The following is a 21,123-nucleotide window of genomic DNA, read 5'->3' as shown; positions in this document are numbered from 1 at the left end:
CCCCTTGCCTGTCTCTTATGGTTATAGTAATTTCACTTCTCACTCTTAAGCTATTTCTCATCAAGAAATTGTTATCTAGATATCTATTATAAACAGTAATTATCACTGTATGGTTCCCAATGAGGAAAGTTGGGGCATTTACTGGATTTTATAGCATATCAAGAGGACCTTTCCTGCCCTTGGGAAACTCATTGTTTATGAATAGCCAAGTTTGGTATTTCTAGTACAGTCCCAGGATTGTGTAGCCAAGTTTGGTATTACTAGTACAATCCCAGGATTGTGTAATTGATGGAAACTAACATTTTCAGAGGAATATAAGTGGATTCCATTGGTGAGGTAATGAGGTTGACTTTACTATATAAACCTTTATACTGTGTGTTTATTTAATTTAGTTTCTAGAATATATTTTAATTAAAGTCGTGGCTCAGACAGTAAGGAATCTACCTGCAGTGCAGAAGACCCAGGTTCGATCCCTGGGTTGGGAAGATCCCCTGGAGAAGGAAATGGCAACCCACTCCAGTATTCTTGCCTGGAGAATCCCATGGACAGGGGCTACAGTCCACGGGGTAACAAAGAGTCAGACACAACTGAGCAACTACACTTTTCATAGTTGATATACAATGTTGTATTAATTTATGCTGTACAACAGAGTGATTCAGTTGTGTGTGTATATGTATGTGCTGTGCTTAGTTGCTCAGTTGTGTCTGACCCTTTGCGACCCCATGGACTAGAGCCTGCCAGCTCCTCTGTCTATAGGGATTCTCCAGACAAGAATACTGGAGTGGTTTGCCGTGCCCTCCTCGAGGGGATCTTTCCAACCCAGGGATCAAACGCAGGTCTCCCAGATTGCAGGTGGATTCTTTACTGTCTGAGCCACCAGGGAAGCCCAAGAATACTGGAGTGGGTAGCCTGTCCCTTCTCCAGGGGAACTTCACGACCCATGAATTGAACCCAGGGTCTCCTGCATTGCAGGTAGATTCTTTACCAGCTGAGCTACCAGGGAAGGCGGGGGGGGGAGGTGGTGTGGTTGTGTGTATACAAGAATATATATGAGTATATATATGTATATTCTTTTTTATATTATTTTCCATCATGGTGGAAAATATCTCAGGATATTGAGTATAGTCCCCTGTGCTATACAGTAGGACTTTGTGGCTTATTCATTCTCTATGTGATGGTTTGCTTCTGCTAACCCCAGCCTCCCACTCCGTCTCTTCCCCCACCCCCACCCCCTTGGCAACCACAAGTCTGTTTTTGTTATGTAGATATGTTGACTTGTGTCCTATTTTAGATTCCACATAAAAGTGATATTATATGGTATTTGTCTTTTTCTTTCTGACTTACTTTGCTTAGTACGGTAATCTTTGGGTCCATCCATGTTGCTGCAAATGGCGTTCTTTCCTTCTCTTTGGTGGCTGAGTAATATTCCATGGTGTATACAGACCACATCTTCTTTACCCATTCATCTCTCTGTGGACATTTACTTTGTTTCTTTGTCTTTGCAATTGTATATAGTGCTGCTGTGAACATAGGTTTGCATGTATCTTTCTGAATTATAGTTTTGTCTGAGTATATGCCCAGGAGTGGGGTTGATGGATCATAAGATGAGTCTATTTTTAGTTTTTGGAGGAATCTTCGTTTGTTTTTCACAGTGGCTATACCAATTTGCATTCCCAGCAACAGTGGAGGAGGGTTCCCTTCTCTCCATACCCTCTAATAGCAGTAATTGCTATTTGAAGACTTTTTAATGATGGCCATTCTGATTTGTGTGAGGTACTACTTTGTTGTAGTTTTGATTTGCATTTCTCTAATAATTAATGACGTTGAGCATCTTTTCATGTGCCTGTTAGCTGTCTGTCTGTTTTCTTTGGAGAAAAGTCTGTTTAGGTCTTCTGCCCGTTTTTTGATTGGGTTTTTGTTTTTTTGTTGCTGTTGAGTTGTATGAACTGTATATGTATTTTGGAAATGAAGCCCTTGTCAGTTACATCATATGCAAATATTTTCTCCCATTCTGTAGGTTGTCTTTTTGTTTTGTTTCCTTTGCTTTGGAAAAGCTTATAAGTTTAATTAGGTCCCATTTGTTTATTTTTGCTTTTATTTCTATTGCCTTGGGAGACTGACCTAAGAAAACATAGGTTTTATGTCAGAGATTTATGACATAAAATGATTTATCTCAGAGAATGTTTTGCCTATGGTCTCTTCTAGGAGTTTTATGGGGTCTTGTCTTATATTTAGGTCTTTAAGCCATTTTGAATTTATTTTTGTGTATGGTGAGAGGGTATATTTTAGCTTTATTGTTTTACGTGTGGCTGTCCAACTTTCCCAGCACCGCTTGCTGAAGAGACTGTCTTTCCCCATTGTATATTCTTGCCTCTTTTGTTGAAGGTTAATTGACCATAGGTGTGTGGGTTTATTTCTGGCCTCTATTCTGTTCCACTGATGCATATTTCTGTTTCTGTGCCAATACATGCTGTTTTATATGCTTCTAAATTGTGGTGGGAAATATCTCAGGATACTGAGTTTAGTTTCCTGTGCTGTACAGAGGGGCCTTGATGTTTTCCATTCTGTGTGCAATGTTTTGCTTCCGCTGACCCCAGCCTCCCACTGCACCCCTCCTCCCACCCCACAGGTCTGTTCTCTGTGTTTTTGTTTTGTAGATACGTTATGCCTCCTGCTTCGTTCTTTGCCTTCAGGGTTGCTTCTGCAATCCTGGTCTTTTATGGTTTCATATACATTTTAGGATTATTCTGGTTCTGTGAAAAATGACATGGGTAATTTAATAGGAATTGCATTAAATTTGTAGGTTGCTTTGGGTAGTATGGCCTTTGTTTTGGGGTATAGTTGCTGTATAATGTGTTAATTTCTGCTGTACAATGGAGTGAATCAGCTCTATGTATCAGCTATATATCTTCTTCCTCTTGGACCTCTCTTCCACCCCCACCTTTCCCCATTCCATCTGGATCATCAGAGAACACTGAGCTGCACTCCCACTAGCTATCTCTTTTACACATGGCAGTGCTCACACATCAGCCCAGTCTCCCAATGTAGTATGGATATTTTAGCAATATTAAATCTTCCAATCCAAGAGCGTGGGACATCTTTCCATTTCTTCGAATCATCATTAAAGAACATTTAAAAAGGAAGTGTGTGTATCACACAGAACCCTCCCAGACCTCAAATAATACAACATGCTAAGCAAAGTAAGTCATAAAGAGAAAGACAAATATCATATGATATCTCTTATATGTGGAATCTGAAATACAATACAAATCAACACGGGTCCATCGTGTTGCTACAAATGGCATTATTTCATTCCTTTTGTTGGCAGAGTAATACTCCATTGTGTATGTAGGCCACATCTTCTTTACCCATTCTTCTGTCTATGGATATTTAGGTTGCATCTTTAATTTCCTTTATTAATATTTTGTAGTTTCTAGCATATAAGTACGTCTTTTACCTCCTTGGTGAGATTTATTCCTAAGTAATTTTTTGGATGCAATTTTAAATGGGATGGTTTGTTTACATTCCCTTTCTCATCTTTCACTGTTAGTGTAAAGAAATACAACTAACTTCTGTATGTTAATCTTGTATCTCGCTAAGTTGCTGGATTTGTTTATCAATTCTAGTCATTTTTGTGTGGAGTCTTTAGGATCTTCTGCTATGGTAGCATGTCATCTACAAATAATGACATTTTCACCTCTTCCTGATAAAAGGTATTCTGATACCTTTTATTTCTTGTCTGGTTGCTGTGGCTAGGACTTCCAATACTGTGTTGAACAGAAATGATGATAGTGTGCCTCCTTGTTCTGGATTTTAGAGAGAAGGCTATCAGCCTTTCACTGTTGAGTATTATATTGACTGTGGGTTTGTCATAAATAACTTTTATAATATTGAAATATGTTCCTTTTATACCCACTTTGGTAAGAGTTTTTATCATGAATGGATGTTGTATTTGGTTAGGTGGTTTTTCTGCATCTATTGAGATGACCATGCGGTTTTTATCTTTTGTTGAGATGGCGTATCACATTGATTTGCATATGTTGAGCCATCCTTGTGAACTTAGGATGAATCCTACTTGGCCATGGTATATGATCTTTTTTTATGTGTTGTTGGGTTCAGTTCAGTTCGGTCACTCAGTCATGTCCAACTCTTTGTGACCTTATGAACCGCAGCACACCAGGCCTCCGTGTCCACCCAAACCTGTGTACATTGAGTTGGTGATGCCATCCAACCATCTTATCCTCTGTTGTCCCCTTCTCCTCCTGCCCTCAATCTTTCCCAGCATCAAGGTCTTTTCCAGTGAGTCAGGTCTTCGCATCAGGTGGCCAAAGTATTGGAGTTTCAGCTTCAACATCAGTCCTTCCAATGAACATCCAGGACTGATCTCCTTTAGGATGGACTAGTTGGATCTCCTTGCAGTCCAAGGACTCTCAAGAGTCTTCTCCAGCACCACAGTTCAAAAGCATCAGTTCTTCGAGACTCAGCTTTCTTTATAGTCCAACTCTCACATCCATACATGACCACTGGAAAAACCATAGCCTTGACTAGATGGACCTTTGTTGACAAAGTAATGTCTCTGCTTTTTAATATGCTGTCTAGATTGGTCATAACTTTCCTTTCAAGGAGTAAGCGTCTTTTAATTTCATGGCTGCAATCACCATCTGCAGTGATTTTGGAGCCCAGAAAAATAAAGTCAGCCACTGTTTCCACTGTCCCCATATATTTGCCAGGAAGTGATGTTGGATTCAGTTTGCTAATATTTTTTGAAAATTTTTACGTCTGTGTTCATCAGAGATTATTGTTGTTGTTCAGTCCCTAAGTTGTGTTTGACTGTTTGTGACCCCATGAACTGCAGCATGCCAGGCTTCCCTGTCCTTCAGTACCTCCCAGAGTTTACTTAAACTCAGGTCCATTGAGTTGGTCGTGCCATCCAACCATCTCATCCTCTGTTGCCCTCTTCTCCTCTTGCCCTCAATCTTTCCCAGCATCAGAGTCTTTTCCAATAAGTAGTCTCTTCACATCAGGTGGCCAAAGTATTAGAGCTTCAGTATCAGTCCTTCCAGTGAATATTCAGGGTTAATTTCCTGTAGGATTGATTGACTAGTTTAATCTCTTTGCTGTCTATGGGAATCTGAAGAGTCTTTTCCAGCAGCACAGGTCAACACCATCAGTCCTTAAGCTCTCCGCCTTCTTTATGGTCCAGCTCTCACATCTGTATGTGATTACTGAAAAAACCATAGCTTTGACTATATGGACCTTTCTCAGCAAAGTGATGTCTCTGCTTTTTAATATACTGTCTAGGTTTGTCATAGCTTTTCTTCCAAGGAACAACCAACCGTCTTCATTTCATGGCTGCAGCCACCATCCACAGTGATTTTGGAATCAGAGATAGTAAAATCTGTCACTGTTTCCACTTTTGCCCTTTCTATTTGCCATGAAGTGATAGGACCAGCTGCCATAATCTTAGTTTTTTGAATGTTGAGTTTTAAGCTCTTTTTCACTCTCCTCTTTCGCCTTCATCATGAGGCTCCTTGGTTCCTCTTCACTTCTCCCCTTAGAATGGTATCATCTGCATATCTGAGGTTGTTGATATTTTTCCTGGCAATCTTGATTCCAGCTTGTGACTTATCCAGCCCGGCATTTCGCATGATATACTCTGCATATAAGTTAAATAATCAAGGTGACAATATACAGCCTTGATGTACTTCTTTCCCAATTTTGATCTAGTCCATAGTTCCATGTCTGGTTCTAATTATTGCTTCTTGACCTGCATACAGGTTTCTCAGGAGGCAGGTAGGGTGGTCTGATATTCCCATCTAAGAGTTTTCCAGTTTGTCATGATCCACACAGTCAAAGGCTTTAGCATAGTCAATGAAGCAAAAGTAGATGTTTTTCTGGAATTCCCTTGCTTTATCTGTGATCCAGCAGATGTTGGCAATTTGTTCTCTGTTTCCTCTGCCTTTTCTAAATCTAGCTTGTACATATGGAAGATCTTGGTTCACGTCCTGCTGAAGCCTAGCTTGAAGGATTTTGAGCATTCGTGCCAGCATGTGGAATGAGTACAATTGTGCGATAGTTTCAACGTCCTTTGGCGTTGTCCTTTTGAATTGGAATGAAAACTGACTTTTTCCAGTCCTGTGGCCATTGCTGAGTTTTCCAAATTTGCTGGCATATTGAGTACAGCACTTTATCAGCATCATCTTTTAGAATTTGAAATAGCTCAGTTAGAATTCTGTAGCCTCCACTAGCTTTGTTTGTAGTAATGCTTCCTAAGGCCCACTTGACTTCACACTCCAGGATGTCTGACTGTGGGTAAATGAACATATCATTGTGGTTATCCGAGTCATTAAGATCTTTTTTATATAGTTCTTCTGTGTGTTTTTGCGACCTCTTCTTAATCTCTTCTGTTTCTGTTAAGTCTTTGCCATTTTTGTCCTTTATTGTGCTCATCTTTGCATAAAATGTTCCCTTGGTAACTCTGGTTTTTTGAAGAGCTCTCATCTTTCCCATTCTGTTGCTTTCCTCTATTTCTTCACATTATTCACTTAAGAAGGCTTTCTTACCTCTCCTAGCTATTCTCTGGAACTCTACATTCAGTTGGGTATATTGTTCCCTTTCTCCTTTGCCTTTCACTTCTCTTCTTTTCTCAGCTATTTATAAGGTCTCGTCAGACAACCATTTTTGCCTTTTTGCATTTCTTTTCCTTGGAAATGGTTTGATCACTTCCTCCTGTACAGTGTTACAAACCTCTGTCCATAGTTCTTGAGGTATTCTGTCTACCAGATCTAATCCCTTGAATCTATTTGTCACCTCCACAGCAAAATCATAAGGAATTTGATTTAGGTCATACCTGAATGGCCTAATGGTTTTCCCTACTGTCTTCATTTTAAGCCTGAATTTTGCAATAAGTTGCTGATGATCTAAGCCACAGTCAGCCCCTTTGCTGACTGTATAGAGCTTCTCCATCTTAGGCTGCAAAGATTATAATCAGTCTCATTTCGCTATTGACTATCTGGTGATGTCCATTTGTAGAGTCGTCTGTTGTGTTATTGGAAGAGGGTGTTTGCTATGACCAGTGCATTCTCTTGGGAAAACTGTGAATCAGCCTTTGCCCTGCTTCATTTTGTACTTCATAATATCATCAAAGATACTGGCCTGTAATTTTCTTTTTTGGTGGTGTCTTTGTTTAGCTTGGCATCAGGGTGACGGTGGCTTCATAGTGTGTCTTTGGTAGTGTTCCCTTCTCTTCAGTCTTTTGGAAGAGTTTGAGAAGGATAAAAGCTCTTTGTATATTCGGTAGAATTCGCCTGTGGAGCCACCGGGACCTGGACTTGCATCTGTAGGGAGTTTTTGTTTTTTCAATGGCAGATTCTCTTTCACTACCAGTGACCCATCTTTTCAAATTATCGTCTTCTTGATTCAGTTTTAATGGGATGTATTTTTCTGGAAACTTGTTCATTTCTTCTCCGCTGTTGAATTTGTTGCCATAAAATTGTTCATAGTATTTCTCTTATGGTTTTCATGTTTGAGTTCCACATAAGTGAGAAAAATGTCGATCATATTTTCACATGTGACTCTACTTAAACATAATGAAAACATCCCATTTTAAAAACAATTTGTGACAAGCAATGAAAGGTAGATACTGTACAATAATGTGGAATGAAAGAGAGAGCAAGAGATCATGGAACTACCAGCCGCACCAAAAGTTGGTCTTCATCCAGAGAAGGTGATGTTGTGTATACGTGGGATTGGAAGTGAGTCCTCTACTATGAGCTCCTTTTGGAGCTCAATTAATTCCAGTAAGTACTGCTCCCACCTAGACCAAGTGAAAGCGGCACTAGACGAAAAGTGTCTGGAATTAGTCAACAGAAGATGCATAATCTTCCATCAGGACATCTCAAGACCACATGTTTCTTTGATGAGTAGGCAAAAAATGTTATAACTTGACTGGAAAGTTCTGATTCATCATCATATTCACCAGATATTGTACCTTCGGATGTCCATTTATTTCAGTCTTTATAAAATTCTCTTAATGGAAAAAATGTCAATTCCCTGGATGATTGTAAAAGACACCTGGAAGAGTTCTTTGCTCAAAAAGATACAAAGTTTTGGGGAGGTGGAATTATGAGGTTTCCTGAAAAATGGCAGAAAATACTAGAACAGAATAGTGAATACGTTGTTCAGTAAAGTTCTTGGTGAGATTGAAAAATGGGTCTGTTATTGTTACTTAAAAACCAAGGGAACCTTTCGGCCAACCTAGTATTACTGTATTCCCATCAATTTCTCACTTATGTCTGTCATTATTTGTTTTATGTATTTGGGTGTTCCTGTATTGGGTGCATATAGTGTCCTCCTCTAGTTTTCTTTATGCCTTTTGCTTTAAAGTCTGTTTTGTCTGACATGAGTATTGCCAACTCTTGCTTTCCTGTGATCTTCATTTGCATGATACGTCTTTTTCCGTCCCCTCGCGTCCAGTCTGTGTGTTCTTTGCCCTAAAGTGCACAGTGCCTTGTAGCGCCTACCAGGGTGCCTCGTAGGTGGCATAGTCTCTTGTTTTTTAATCCAGTCCGCCACCCTGTCTTTTTTGATTGGAACAGTCTGTTTACATTTGAGGAAATTATTGGTAAATATGTATTTAATATCACTTTAAACCTTGTTTTCCAGTTGATTCTGTGTTTCTTTTTTGTCTCTTTGTTTTTCATTTTGTGGTTTGATGGTTTCCCTTTATTTCATGCTTGTGTTTTCTGTTTGGTTTTTGTGAATCGTGTTGTATGTTTTTGATTTGTGGTTACCCTGTTTTTCAAGTATGTTAACCCCTTCCTGTATCTGCTTGCTTTTAGGCTGGTAGTCATATAGGCTCAAATGAAAGAATCTGTATTTTCCTACTCTCCTCCCCTGCATTTTATCATTTTGTTGTCCTCAGTTACATCTTCATGTTTATCCTTTGGCCATTCCTTATGTTTATCATTGCTTTCATAAAAAGATTTAAAGCCTTTTTTTTTTCTTTTTGGTCTGTATACTGGCTTATTTAAATGATTTACTTTACAATTGTGGTTTTCTCTTTCCTACATCTTCTTGATTCTTTTATAATAGAAGACCTTAATATTTCTTTTAGAATAGGTGTAGTATTGCTCTTTTCTTTTAGTTTTTCCTTATTTGAGAAATTCTTTATCTCCTTCTCTTCTAAATGTTATTCTTACTGGGTAGGGCATTCTAGGTTGCAGATTTTTCCCTTTTAAGGCTTTAAATAGGTTTATCCACTCCCGTCTAGTCTGCATTATTTCTGTAGAGAAATCAGCTTATAGCCTTACGGGTATTCCCTTATAATTAACTCTTCGTTTTTCTTTTAGTGCATTTGGGATCTTCTCTTTGTCTTTCGCTTTTGCCATTTTGATTATAATATGTCTTCGTGTTGGTCTGTTTGGGCCCATCTTGTCCGGGAACTTCTATGCTTTCTGTATCTGGATATCTGTTTCCTTCTTTAGGTTTGTAGTTTTCAGCCATAATTTCTTCAAACACATTTTCAATCCCCTTTTCTCTTTCTTCTCCTTCTGATGTCCCTGTCATCATAGAGGGGCACCCTTTATGTTATCCCAGGCATGCGTGCTCAGTTGCTTTAGTCATGTTCAGCTCTTTGCAACCCCATGAACCATAGCCTGCCAGGCACCTCTGTCCATGGGATTTTCCCTGCAGGAGTACTGGAGTGGGTTGCAGTGCCCTTCTTCAGGGAATTTTCCCGACCCAGGGATTGAACCCACGTTTTCTGTGTCTCCTGCATTGCAGGAGAATTTACCGCTGAGCCACTAGGGAAGGCCATGTTATCCCATAGGTATTTGATATTATTTTCACTTTTTTTTTTTTGTTCATTTGGCTTTCTGTCTACTGTGTTCTTGGAGAAGGCAATGGCAACCCACTCCAGTACTCTTGCCTGGGAAATCCCATGGACAGAGGAGTCTGGTGGGCTACAGTCCATGGGGTTGTGAAGAGTTGGACATGACCGAGCGACTTTCACTTTTCACTTTCATGCATTGGAGAAGGAAATGGCAACCAACTCCAGTGTTCTTGCCTGGAGAATCCCAGGGACGGGAGCCTGGTGGGGTCGCACAGAGTCAGACACGACTGACGTGCCTTAGCAGCAGCAGCAGCTACTGTGTTCTGAATGGGTGATTTTCATTATTCTATTTTCCAGATCACTTTTTTATTTTGCTAGTCATTGCCTTTATCTTAATTTTAATCTTGGCAAATGAATTTTCTAATTTTCCTGCCTCCTCCTCATAGTTTCTAGTTATTTGTTTGTTTTACAGTAATATGCATTTCTGTCGATGGCCTGTCTTAATTCCTCTGGTATCTTCATTACCTTTTTTGAACTTGGAGTCTATTACACTGGAGAGGTCTGTTTAATTGTTCTTTCAGGGGAATTCTCTTGGTCTTTTAACTGGTACTGGCTCCTCTGCATCTTTGCTTTCCATATTTTTCTGTTACTCTGAGTTTAGGAGAAACTTACGCACTGTGGTCTTGGAAGGCTATTTGTTTGTGGGAGTGTCTCTGTGCAGCTTGTGTGGGTTTACTGTTCTCGGTGCAAGAGCTGCTTTTGTGTGGATGCCTGCCTCCTCTCCTCAGCATGTGCCAGCTGTTACCCCCTTGACAGGGGGCACACAGATGCTGTAATTCATGTGTTCTCCCAGGCCGATGGCAGCATGGGCTAATACCCACTCCCAGGGCCCATGGCGGCAGCTCCTGTGCACTCGTAGGTTCCCCGACGGCAGGGGCAGTGACTGGCGTCAGATCTTGGATCTCTCTGTGCCTGTAGTGGTTTGTGTTGCCCCCAGAGCTTGCATAGGCAGTGTCCTGAAGTCTGAGACGGCGTGTGCAGGGAAAGCGGCTCTTAAAGCATCCTGCCTTTCCCCTTGCGTGGCCCCTACAGTGGCACCTTGCCTCTGTGGCAGGTCCAGGCTTCTTCCTCATGCACCTTTGGTTGTGGGCATACCATACTCCAACCCTTCAGGCCCTCTGCACAGCCAACCCGAGCACTCCCTCTGAGTTTGACCTCCAAAGCCTGAAGTGCAGCACCCAGCCCCACCTTCACTGGCAGACACATGTCTCAGACTGGGCAGTGCAGGGCGGCCACACCTACTGTCTGCGTAGGTCTCCGTTTTGCCTTCTCCAGCCAGTTGCTGCACTCTCCTTTGAGGCTCCAGAGCTCCCACTCTGTCCTGGCTGAAGTCTCTGCTGGTGCAGGGACTTCCCAGGATATTGGAACCTTTGCTCTTTCATAGCTCCCTTCCAGGGATGCAGGTCCTGTCCTGATTCCTTTCTCTTCCTTTTTTCCTTTTGTTATGTCCTACCTGGTTATGTGGAAATTTTCTTCCCCTTTCAGAAGTCTTGAGTTCTTCTGCCAGTGTTCAGTAGGTATTCTGTGAGAATTGTTCCATGTGTAGATGTATTTTTGATGTTATTTGTTGAAGGAGGTGAGCTCCACATCCTTCTCCTCTCCCATCTTGTTCACTGTCCAGTTTCTAGAATTTTCTTATCAGGAGCTCTAAGCTTTGTATTTTCTTAGGTTTTTTTTTTTTTTCCAAAGTTTTTTGGAAAAAAAAACTTTTTTTCAAAGTTTTTTTTCAAACTCTTTTTTTAAGTTTACGTAGTATTAGGTATTATAAGTAGTCAAGGGATGATTTAAAGTATATGGGAGGAGAAAAGGTATTTGGGATGATGCAGGTAGATTATGTGCTACGTCATTTCAGTCATGTCCAACTCTGTGCAACCCTATGGACTGCAGCCTGCCAGGCTCCTCTGTCCATGGGATTTTCCAGGCAGGAATATTGGAGTGGGTTGCCGTGCCCTTCTCCAGGGGTTCTTCTGGACCCAGGGATTGATCAGTGGGTAGATTATATGTAAACACTAAGCCATGTTATAAGGAACTTGAGCATCTGCAGATTTTGGTATCCATGGTGGAGAGAGAGTCCTGGAGCCAGTCCTCTATGAATACTGAGGGATGAATATATATAAATATTCATGTGTGTGTGTATACATATATATATATTTTTTTTTTCCCCCCCTCCCTGATTAGATGACTTCCCAGAATCTACAGGAGTAAAGCGAATTGTTCAAGCCTTGAATGCCAACGTCTGGTCCAATGTAGTGATGAAGAATGGTAAGTAACTTGGGACTAAACGTCCTAGGGATTTTTTTCCTCCTGTCCTTACTAAGTTTTAAATTATTCAGATATATGTGGAAGCATTAGGATTATATAAAATCTGTATATCTGTTCCATTTTAAAGTCCCCAGTTGAAGGGAGAGCCAAAATAAACATTTCTAAGAATTTAAAATATATGTTTAATCATTAAAAAGAATTTGGAACTTACGTTTAATATGCTTGGCCTTGTCTTTGGCTTTGAGAAATAGCCCCAAAGTTGTAAAGCATGAATTCTGTTCTTACAGAGCTCATAGTCCAGCAGTCCTGTGTACTTTTAAAATGCTAGGTAACCATGCAAGGCAGTCTTTGATGAGTACAGAATGCCTGATACAAGCAGCAGAGGCAGAGAGGCCCAGAGATGTGGCCTTTATTTATTGTGGGCTTGAGTACAGAGAGTTTCAAGACGAAAGCAGGTCTTAACAGTTGTCTTCATGGGATGGTCAAGATTTGGGTTGGTGAAGCGAGAGCATGGAGCAGACAGTGCAGGGAGCATGTCTTCAAGAATAATGGTTGTATCTTTCAGGGTTTCTCAGAAACTCTTGCCTACCAGTTGGACCTAGCTTAGGGGAGAGAGGCCTGCATTTGAGGCAGGAGAATCTGAGCTTTTCCTGTAGGAAGTAGTGAGTCATTATGAGACTTCTTAACAAGTGGTACAGAGAAGTTGGCACCTTTGAAAGGTTGATGTTGTGGGTTTGGCAGCTGAAGCAGGTAGAGTTAGAGCCTGAAGTCAGGAGACCAGGCCCCTGTGGCTGCAGCTCAGTAGCCATAGGGTGAGAAGCTGAATCTGAAGTGCAATTTGAAGCCATCAGGCTAGTTGGTACACGTTAGCCTCTTATTATCTGCATTAGTTCGCTCGAGGCTGCAGTAACAAAGTACAGCCAGCTGGAGTCTTAGAACAACAGGTGTTTATTGTCTCACAGTTCTAGATGCCAGAGGTCCAAAATCAAGGTGTCAGCAGGGGCTGTGTTCCCTTTGAAGGTGCTAGGGAGGTGTCTGCCCCTGCTGTTTCTTCTGGCCTCTGGTAGCTTTAATTCCAGGCTTCACATGTATTCCCCCTGTTTGCTAGTCTCTGTCCCTGTCTTCTTTATATAAGGATAATAGTCATAATGAATTAAGAGCCCACCCTACCCCAACATGACTTCATCTTTACTAATTATATTTGCAAAAAAGGTAACAATCAGAGGTATGAGAGGTTAGAACTTCACCATATAATTTGTTCAGTTCAGTCGCTCAGTCGTGTCCGAGTCTTTGCGACCCCATGAATCGCAGCACACCAGGCCTCCCTGTTCGTCACCATCTCCTGGAGTTCACTCAGACTCATGTCCATCGAGTCCATGATGCCACTGAGCCATCTCATCCTCTGTTGTCCCCTTCTCCTCCTGCCCCCAATCCCTCCCAGCATCAGTCTTTTCCAATGAGTCAACTGTTCTCATGAGGTGGCCAAAGTATTGGAGTTTCAGCTTTAGCATCATTCCTTCCAAAGAAATCCCAGGGTTGATCTCCTTCAGAATGGACTGGTTGGATCTCCTTGCAGTCCAAGGGACTCTCAAGAGTCTTCTCCAACACCACAGTTTAAAAGCATCAGTTCTTCGGCACTCAGCCTTCTTCACAGTCCAACTCTCACATCCATACATGACCACTGGAAAAACCATAGCCTTGACTAGACAGACCTTAGTCGGCAAAGTAGCGTCTCTGCTTTTGAATATGCTATCTAGGTTTCTCATAACTTTTCTTCCAAGGAGTAAGCGTCTTTTAATTTCATGGCTGCAGTCACCATCTGCAGTGATTCTGGAGCCCAAAAAATAAAGTCTGACACTGTTTCCACTGTTTCCCCATCTATTTCCCATGAAGTGATGGGACCAGATGCCATGATCTTAGTTTTCTGGATGTTGAGCTTTAGGCCAACTTTTTCGCTCTCCTCTTTCACTTTCATCAAGCGGCTCTTTAGCTCCTCTTCACTTTCTGCCATAAAGGTGGTGTCATCTGCATATCTGAGGTTATTGATATTTCTCCCTGCAGTCTTGATTCCAGCTTGTGTTTCTTCCAGTCCAGCGTTTCTCATGATGTACTCTGCATATAAGTTAAATAAACAGGGTGACAATATACAGCCTTGACGGACTCCTTTTCCTATTTGGAACCAGTCTGTTGTTCCATGTCCAGTTCTAACTGTTGCTTCCTGACCTGCATACAGATTTCTCAAGAGGCAGGTCAGGTGGTCTGGTATTCCCATCTCTTTTAGAATTTTCCACCTGGGCTTCCCAGGTGGTGCTAGTGGTAAAGAACGCAGCTACCAATGCAGGAGACTTAAGAGACACAGATTTGATCCCTGGATCAGGAAGATCCTCTGGAGAAGGTCACGGCAACCCATTCCAGTATTCTTGCCTGGTGAATCCCATGGATAGAGGAGCCAGGCAGGCTGTAGTCCGTGGGGTTGCAGAGAGTCGGACATGACTGAAGTAACTTAGCACGCATGCACATCTTATAATTTACATTTATAGCTATAAATTTAGAAGCTGGACTGAACACACTTTATTACTTTGGAATTATGGTCAAAGGTATTTTCTGAAAAACAAACTATCCTTTTCAGACATTAAACAATACTCTTAAGAGAACTGCAAAGCCAAGAGGCACACTGGATTTCTCACGGTCTTTGCCTTGAAGCATCTTTTCTTTATTTTTTTTCTCTGCAGTAAGTGATATATTTGTTTGCTGTTAACCAAATCTCAAATATTGCTGTTAGCTTAATTACATTTTTAAGAGGATCTTGACCTACATGGTATGAAGGAAACTTAACTCTCTTCTTTCTCGAAGGAGCCCTAGGTATGGAAATACAGTGACATTTAGATGCCACCCAAGTTTTAGGAGGCTTGGAGGACGTCCTTGTGTAACCCCATATCTTAGATTAGAGACAAAACTCGGTATGAGTGTATGGTGGGGGTCGTGTTCCTGTTCCAGGGTTGCCCTACCTCCTGTGCTCTCTGCAGGCCCTTGCTTTGCTGGTGGACTGAGTGAGCCGTGCCTGCCTCCCGGCAGGCTGCTCTCGAATGTTGCCTGCCAGCAGGCACTCAGACTGCTTTATTTGCAGGTGTCCATCTTTTCTACTTCTGTTTTCTCTTTCATTTCCCCCCTTTCCTCTTTCTCTCCTTTTATTTTTCTTTCTTTTGAAAAATTGTGGTTAAATATACATAGCATAAGGGCTTCCCTGGTGGCGCAGAGGGTAAAGCATCTGCCTGCAATGTGGGAGACCTGGGTTCGATCCCTGGGTCAGGAAGATCCCCTGGAGAAGGAAATGGAAACCCACTCCAGTACTCTTGCCTGGAGAATCCCATGCATGGAGGAGCCTGGTGGGCTATAGTCCACGGGGTTGCAAAGAGTCAGACACGACTGAGCGACTTCATATACATAGCGTAAGAGTTACCATTTTAACCATTTTTAAGTATACCTTTCAGAGGCATTAAATACGTTCACATTGTTGTGCAGCCATCACTACTCAAAGCTTTTCAAACCCCCCAGAATTTTAAATCAGGAAGTTAGTTGACAAAGTAAAGAAAGGTATTGGCGGTGTTCTTTTTTGTTTGTTTTTCTGCTGGAAATTCAACCAAGGTTTTTCACACAGGGTTTTATTTATTTATTTATTTTAATTGGAGGCTAATTACTTTACAGTATTGTGGTGGTTTTTGCCATACATTGACATGAATCAGCCATGGGTGTACATATGTTGCCCATCCTGAACCCCCTCCCTCCTCCCTCCCCATCCCCATCCCTCTGGGTCATCCCAATGCCCCAGCCCTGAGCACCCTGTCTCATGCATCGAACCTGGACTGGCGATCTGTTTCACATATGGTAATATACATGTTTCAGTGCTATTCTCTCAGATCATCCCACCCTCGCCCTCTCCCACAGAGTCCAAAAGACTGTTCTATACATCTTTTACACAGGATTTTAGAGAACAGTAAGAGAGGTAGCATACCTAACTCATTCTAAGGCCAGGTTAAAATGATCCAAATCCCTAAAGATAGGACCAGTAAAGAAAATCATTAGAGGCCATCTCCTCTGTGAGCATAGATGCCATACTGCTGCTGCTGCTGCTAAGTCGCTTCAGTCGTGTCCGACTCTCTGCGACCCCATAGATGGGGGCCCACTGTCCCTGGGATTCTCCAGGCAAAAACACTGGAGTGGATTGCCATTTCCTTCTCCAATGCATGAAAGTGAAAAGCGAAAGTGAAGTCACTCAGTCATGCCCGACTCTCAGCAAACCCATAGACTGCAGCCTACCAGGCTCCTCCGTCCATGGGATTCTCCAGGCAAGAGTACTGGAGTGGGGTGCCATTGCCTTCTCTGATTTTAACCAAAATACTAGCAACCCTAGTCCTGAAATACATAAAAAGACTATAACATGATCTAGTTGAGTTATTCCAAGAACCTAACATTCTTTAATATAAGAAAGTGAAAGTGAAGTTGTCAGTCATGTCTGACTCTTTGCGATCCGTGGACTATAGCCCACCAAGCTCCTCCATCCATGGGATTCTCCAGGCAAGAATACTGGAGTGGGTTGCCATTTCCTTCTCCAATATAAGAAAAAGCTACTTAAATCACCACATGAACAGGTTATGCGGGGATAATATCATTATGGCAGTTAGTGAAAAATGCATTTAAAATTTTCAACATTTGTACAGAGGGAGGAAATAAAGAAACTGAACAAATCAGAAGTGGACTCTTGTGGCAGAAATTGACAGTATGTAATATAGTATATACCACACTGAAACAGGGAGAGGTGGAGTGGTGCCGCTTCTCACTTTCAGGACACGAATGACTAATTTTTCTGTTGTTGTTTTCAATTAGAAAAATTACTGTAATCACGGTTGATTCTTTGGGATTATTACATTGCCAGTTATATAATCTCAGTTAATTATTTTGAAATATGTACTATCTATTTATTTGTCAAGCAATAATGGATCATTCAGGTTATATCATATTGGTCTTTAATTTCGATTCAGAAAAGTATCAGTATGAAAATCTTTTAAAAATGCATTTTAAATGTGCTCAGCTTGGGAAAAACATTTCCAATTCTAATAAGGACTGTGAAAATTTAGCTGTTAGGGCAAATATCCCTGAAAACGTACAGATCTGACTAGGGTTTCATTTCTTTGCAGTTTATTGGCCACTAGGCATTCAAAAGTCAAATAACTCAATCTGAAAATCCACTTAATTAAAAACTTAGAAATGAATAACTTTCTTCCTGCCTTCCACCAAGATAAAGTAAATGTCTTTTCCTCAATGTACTTCCTGATTGAAATGAATGGCAAGCTCAATTCTTTGCTTATTGCAAGTCTGAACAACTTACCCTGCTATAGTAGGTAGCCTTGTAAGATTTTGCCCCTAATCTTTTCCTTAAAAGTTAATAATACAGAAGACGGCTCTTTGGGACTCTAGTCTCACCACCTTCGTGGCCTGCTGGTTTTGCAAATAAGGTCGTTATTCCTGCCCCAACAACTTGTCTCTTGATTTGTTAATCTGTTGTGCCATGAGCATTATGAGCTTGGACTTGGTAAAAAGTTTTGGCCTGTCAGCCTGGAACCTTGGGGCTCATAGACAGCTGGCATGGGTTGAGGAATTTTCAGGTAAGGCCCTAACAGCTTCCAGGACCACTTGTCCTGAGAATTTCCCCTTCAGAATTCCCCAAAGCAACACTGTCTGCCACAGGGCTTGGCAGTTGAAGCAAGAAACTGACATCTGGAAGCTGATGGGCTCTGTACAATAGGGTAAATAGAAAAAATAAAGTTGATAACTTAGAAGTATGAGATTAACAGATACAAACCACATAAAACAATAAGGATTTACTGTATAGCAAAGGGAGCTATATTCAATATATTAAAATAGTCTAATGGAAAATAATCTGAATATATATATATGTAAAACTGAATCACTTTGCTGTACATTAGAAACTAACAAAGTATTCTAAATCAGTCATGTGAAGTGAGAGTTGCTCAGTCATGTCCAACTGTTTGTGACCCATGGACTGTATAGTCCATGGAATTCTCCAGGCCAGAATACTGAAATGCGTAGCCTTTCCCTTCTCCAGGAGATCTTCCCAACCCAGGGATCGAACCCAGGTCTCCCACATTGCCGGCGGATTCTTTACCAGCTGAGCCACAAGGGAAGCCAAGAATACTAGAGTGGGTAGCCTGTCCCTTCTCCAGCAGATCTTCCCAACCCAGGAATCGAACCTGAGTCTCCTGCATTGCAGGCAGATTCTTTACCAACTGAGCTATCAGGGAAACCAACTATACTTGAACTACTAAAAAAAAGTGAGGGATATATTGTGTAGCTGGAAACACAAACACACACACACACATTAATGATACAGAAACAACCAAAGAAAAGATAAATTGAACTTCATCAAAATTTTAAAAACTCTTGTAATTCAAAGTACACTTAGGAAAGTGTCCTCTGAGTGGTGGAAAGTATCTGTAAGCCATACATTTATCTAATAAGGATCCAGTTGTTCAGTCAGTCAGTCATGTCTGACTCTGCGACTCCATGGACTGCAGCATGCCAGGCTTCCCTGCCCTTCACTGTCTCCTGGAGTTTGGTCAAACTCATGTCTATTAAGTCGATGATGCCACCTAACTTATCTTATCCTCTGTTGTCCCCTTCTCTTCCTGCCCTCAATCTTTCCCAGCATCAGTGTGTTTTCCAGTGAGTTGGCTCTTTGCATCAGGTGACCAAAGATTTGGAGCTTCAGTATCAGTCCTTCCAGTGAATATTCAGGGTTAATTTCCTTTAGGATTGACTAGTTAGATCTCCTTCCTATCCAAGGGACTCTCAAGAGTCTTCTCCAGCACCACAGTTCGAAATCATCAATTCTCTGGTGCTCAGCCTTCTTTAAGGTTCAGCTCTCACATCTCTACATGATTACTGGAAAGACCATAGCTTTGACTATATGGACCTTTCTTGGCAAAATAATGTCTTTGCTTTTAATACGTTGTCTAGGTTTGTCATAGGTTTTCTTCCAAGGAGCAAGCACCTTTAATTTCATGGCTGCAGTCACCATCTGCAGTGATTTTGGAGCCCAAGATTCTGTCACTATTTCCATCTTTTCATCTATTTGCCATGAAGTGATGGGACCAGATGCCATGATCTTAAGTATTTTGAATGTTGAGTTTTAAGCCAGCTTTTTCACCCTCCTTCACCTTCATCAAGAGGCTTTTAGTTCCCCTTCTCTTTTCTGCCATTGGGGTGGTGTCATCTGCATATCTCGAGGTTATTGGTATTTCTACCAGCAGTCTTGATTCCAGCTTATAATTCATCCAGCCTAGCATTTTTCATAATGTACTCTGCATATAAGTTGAATAAACAGGTGACAGTATACATTCTTGACGTATTCCTTTCTCAATTTTGAACCAGTCCTTTGTTCCACGTCTGGTTCTGACTTTTGCTTCTTGACCTGCATACAGGTTTCTCAGGAGGCAGGTAAGGTGGTCTGGTGTTCTAATCTCTTTTAACAGCTAATGTTAGTAGTTCTCAAACTTTGCTGCATATTATAATTACCTGGGGATAATTATCTGGAGAAGATGTTCTAAATCTCTATGGCTAGGCCTCACCCCACAACAGTTAATACAGAATCTCCAAAACTTTTCCACAGTTTGTTGTGATCCACACAGTGAAAGGTTTCAGCGTAGTCAGTGAAGCAGATGTTTTTCTGGAAGTCCCTTGGTTTTTCTGTGATCCAGCGGATGTTGGCAGTTTGACCTCTGGTTCCTCTGCCTTTTCTAAATCCACCTCGTACATCTGAAGGTTCTCGGTTCATGTGTTGTTGAAGCTTGCCATGAAGGATTTTGAGCACTACCTTGCTTGCATGGTGAAATAAGTGCAACTGTGCCATAGTTTGAGCATTCTTTGGCATTGCCTTTCTTTGGAATTAGAATGAAAACTGACCTTTTCCAGTCTTGTGGCCACTGCTGAGTTTTCCAAATTTGCTGGCCTATTGAGTGCAGCGCTTTCACAGCATCATCTTTTAGGATTTGAAATAGCTGGGATTTGATCACTTCCACTAGCTTTGTTCATAGTAATGCTTCCTAAGGCCCACTTGACTTCACACTCCAAGATGTCTAGCTCTAGGTGAGTGACCACACCATCGTGGTTATCTGGGTCACTAAGACCTTTTTTGTACAGTTCTTCTGTGTATTCTTGCCACTTTTTTTAGGTCCATACCCTTTCTGTCTTCGTTGTGCCCATCTTTGCATGAAATGTAGTACTTAGAATGTATAAAGAACTCTTATAGCTTAATAATAAAAAGGCAATGCAATTTTTAAAATGGTGAAGGAGTTGAATAGGCCAGTAAGCACTTGAAAAGATGCTTAACATTATTAATCATCAGGGAAGTCACAACCACATGAGGTACAACTTCATTCCCACCAGGTTAGCTATAATCTAAAGAGACATTAAGAAGCATTAGTGAGGATGTGAAGAAATTAGAACCCTTATATACTGATGATGAGAATGTAAAATGGTGCTATAGCCACTTTGAAACAGTAGTAGTCTCTCAGAAAAGTAAGCCATATGACCCAACAATTCCACTCGTAGGTATTTTACCCAAGAGAATTGAAAACATATGTCCACAGAAAACTTGTACACAGATGTTTCTAGCAGCGTTATTCATAATTGCAAAAAAAAGTGGAAACAAATGCTGAATTGGAATTAACTGCCGAAAACAACATGCATATGATAGAATATTATTCAACCATAAAAAGAAATGAAGCATGGATGCATGCTACAACGTGGATGAACCTCAGAAACATTATGCTAAATGGAAAAAGCCAGACACAAAGGCCACATATTTTAACAATTCCACTTAAGTGAAGTGTTCAGAATAGTTAAATTCATAGAGATAGAAAGCAGGTTAGTGGCTCCCAGGGACAGGGAGG

The 21,123-nt window shown here is 41.2% G+C and overlaps 1 protein-coding gene across 8 annotated transcripts in view; it reads left to right on the top strand.

Annotated features, from left to right (window-relative positions):
• The window catches only part of AAGAB (alpha and gamma adaptin binding protein), an 84,808-nt gene that overhangs the window by 25,121 nt on the left and 38,564 nt on the right, over window positions 1-21,123 (top strand). For all 8 annotated transcript variants that reach the window (XR_011258069.1, XM_069595472.1, XM_069595473.1 and 5 more), the window contains exon 5: window positions 12,071-12,154. Coding sequence is in view for 7 of the 8 variants with exons in the window: in XM_069595472.1 (XP_069451573.1) it covers window positions 12,071-12,154 (84 nt within the window). In the remaining variant the exon portion in view is untranslated. The remainder of the gene's footprint in view (window positions 1-12,070; window positions 12,155-21,123) is intronic.

Source organism: Ovis canadensis, chromosome 7 (assembly GCF_042477335.2).
Source record: "Ovis canadensis isolate MfBH-ARS-UI-01 breed Bighorn chromosome 7, ARS-UI_OviCan_v2, whole genome shotgun sequence".
NCBI classification, from domain to species: Eukaryota; Metazoa; Chordata; class Mammalia; order Artiodactyla; family Bovidae; genus Ovis; species Ovis canadensis.
Note: the sequence above shows the minus strand (reverse complement) of the source record. Positions and strands in the feature narration are given on the sequence as shown.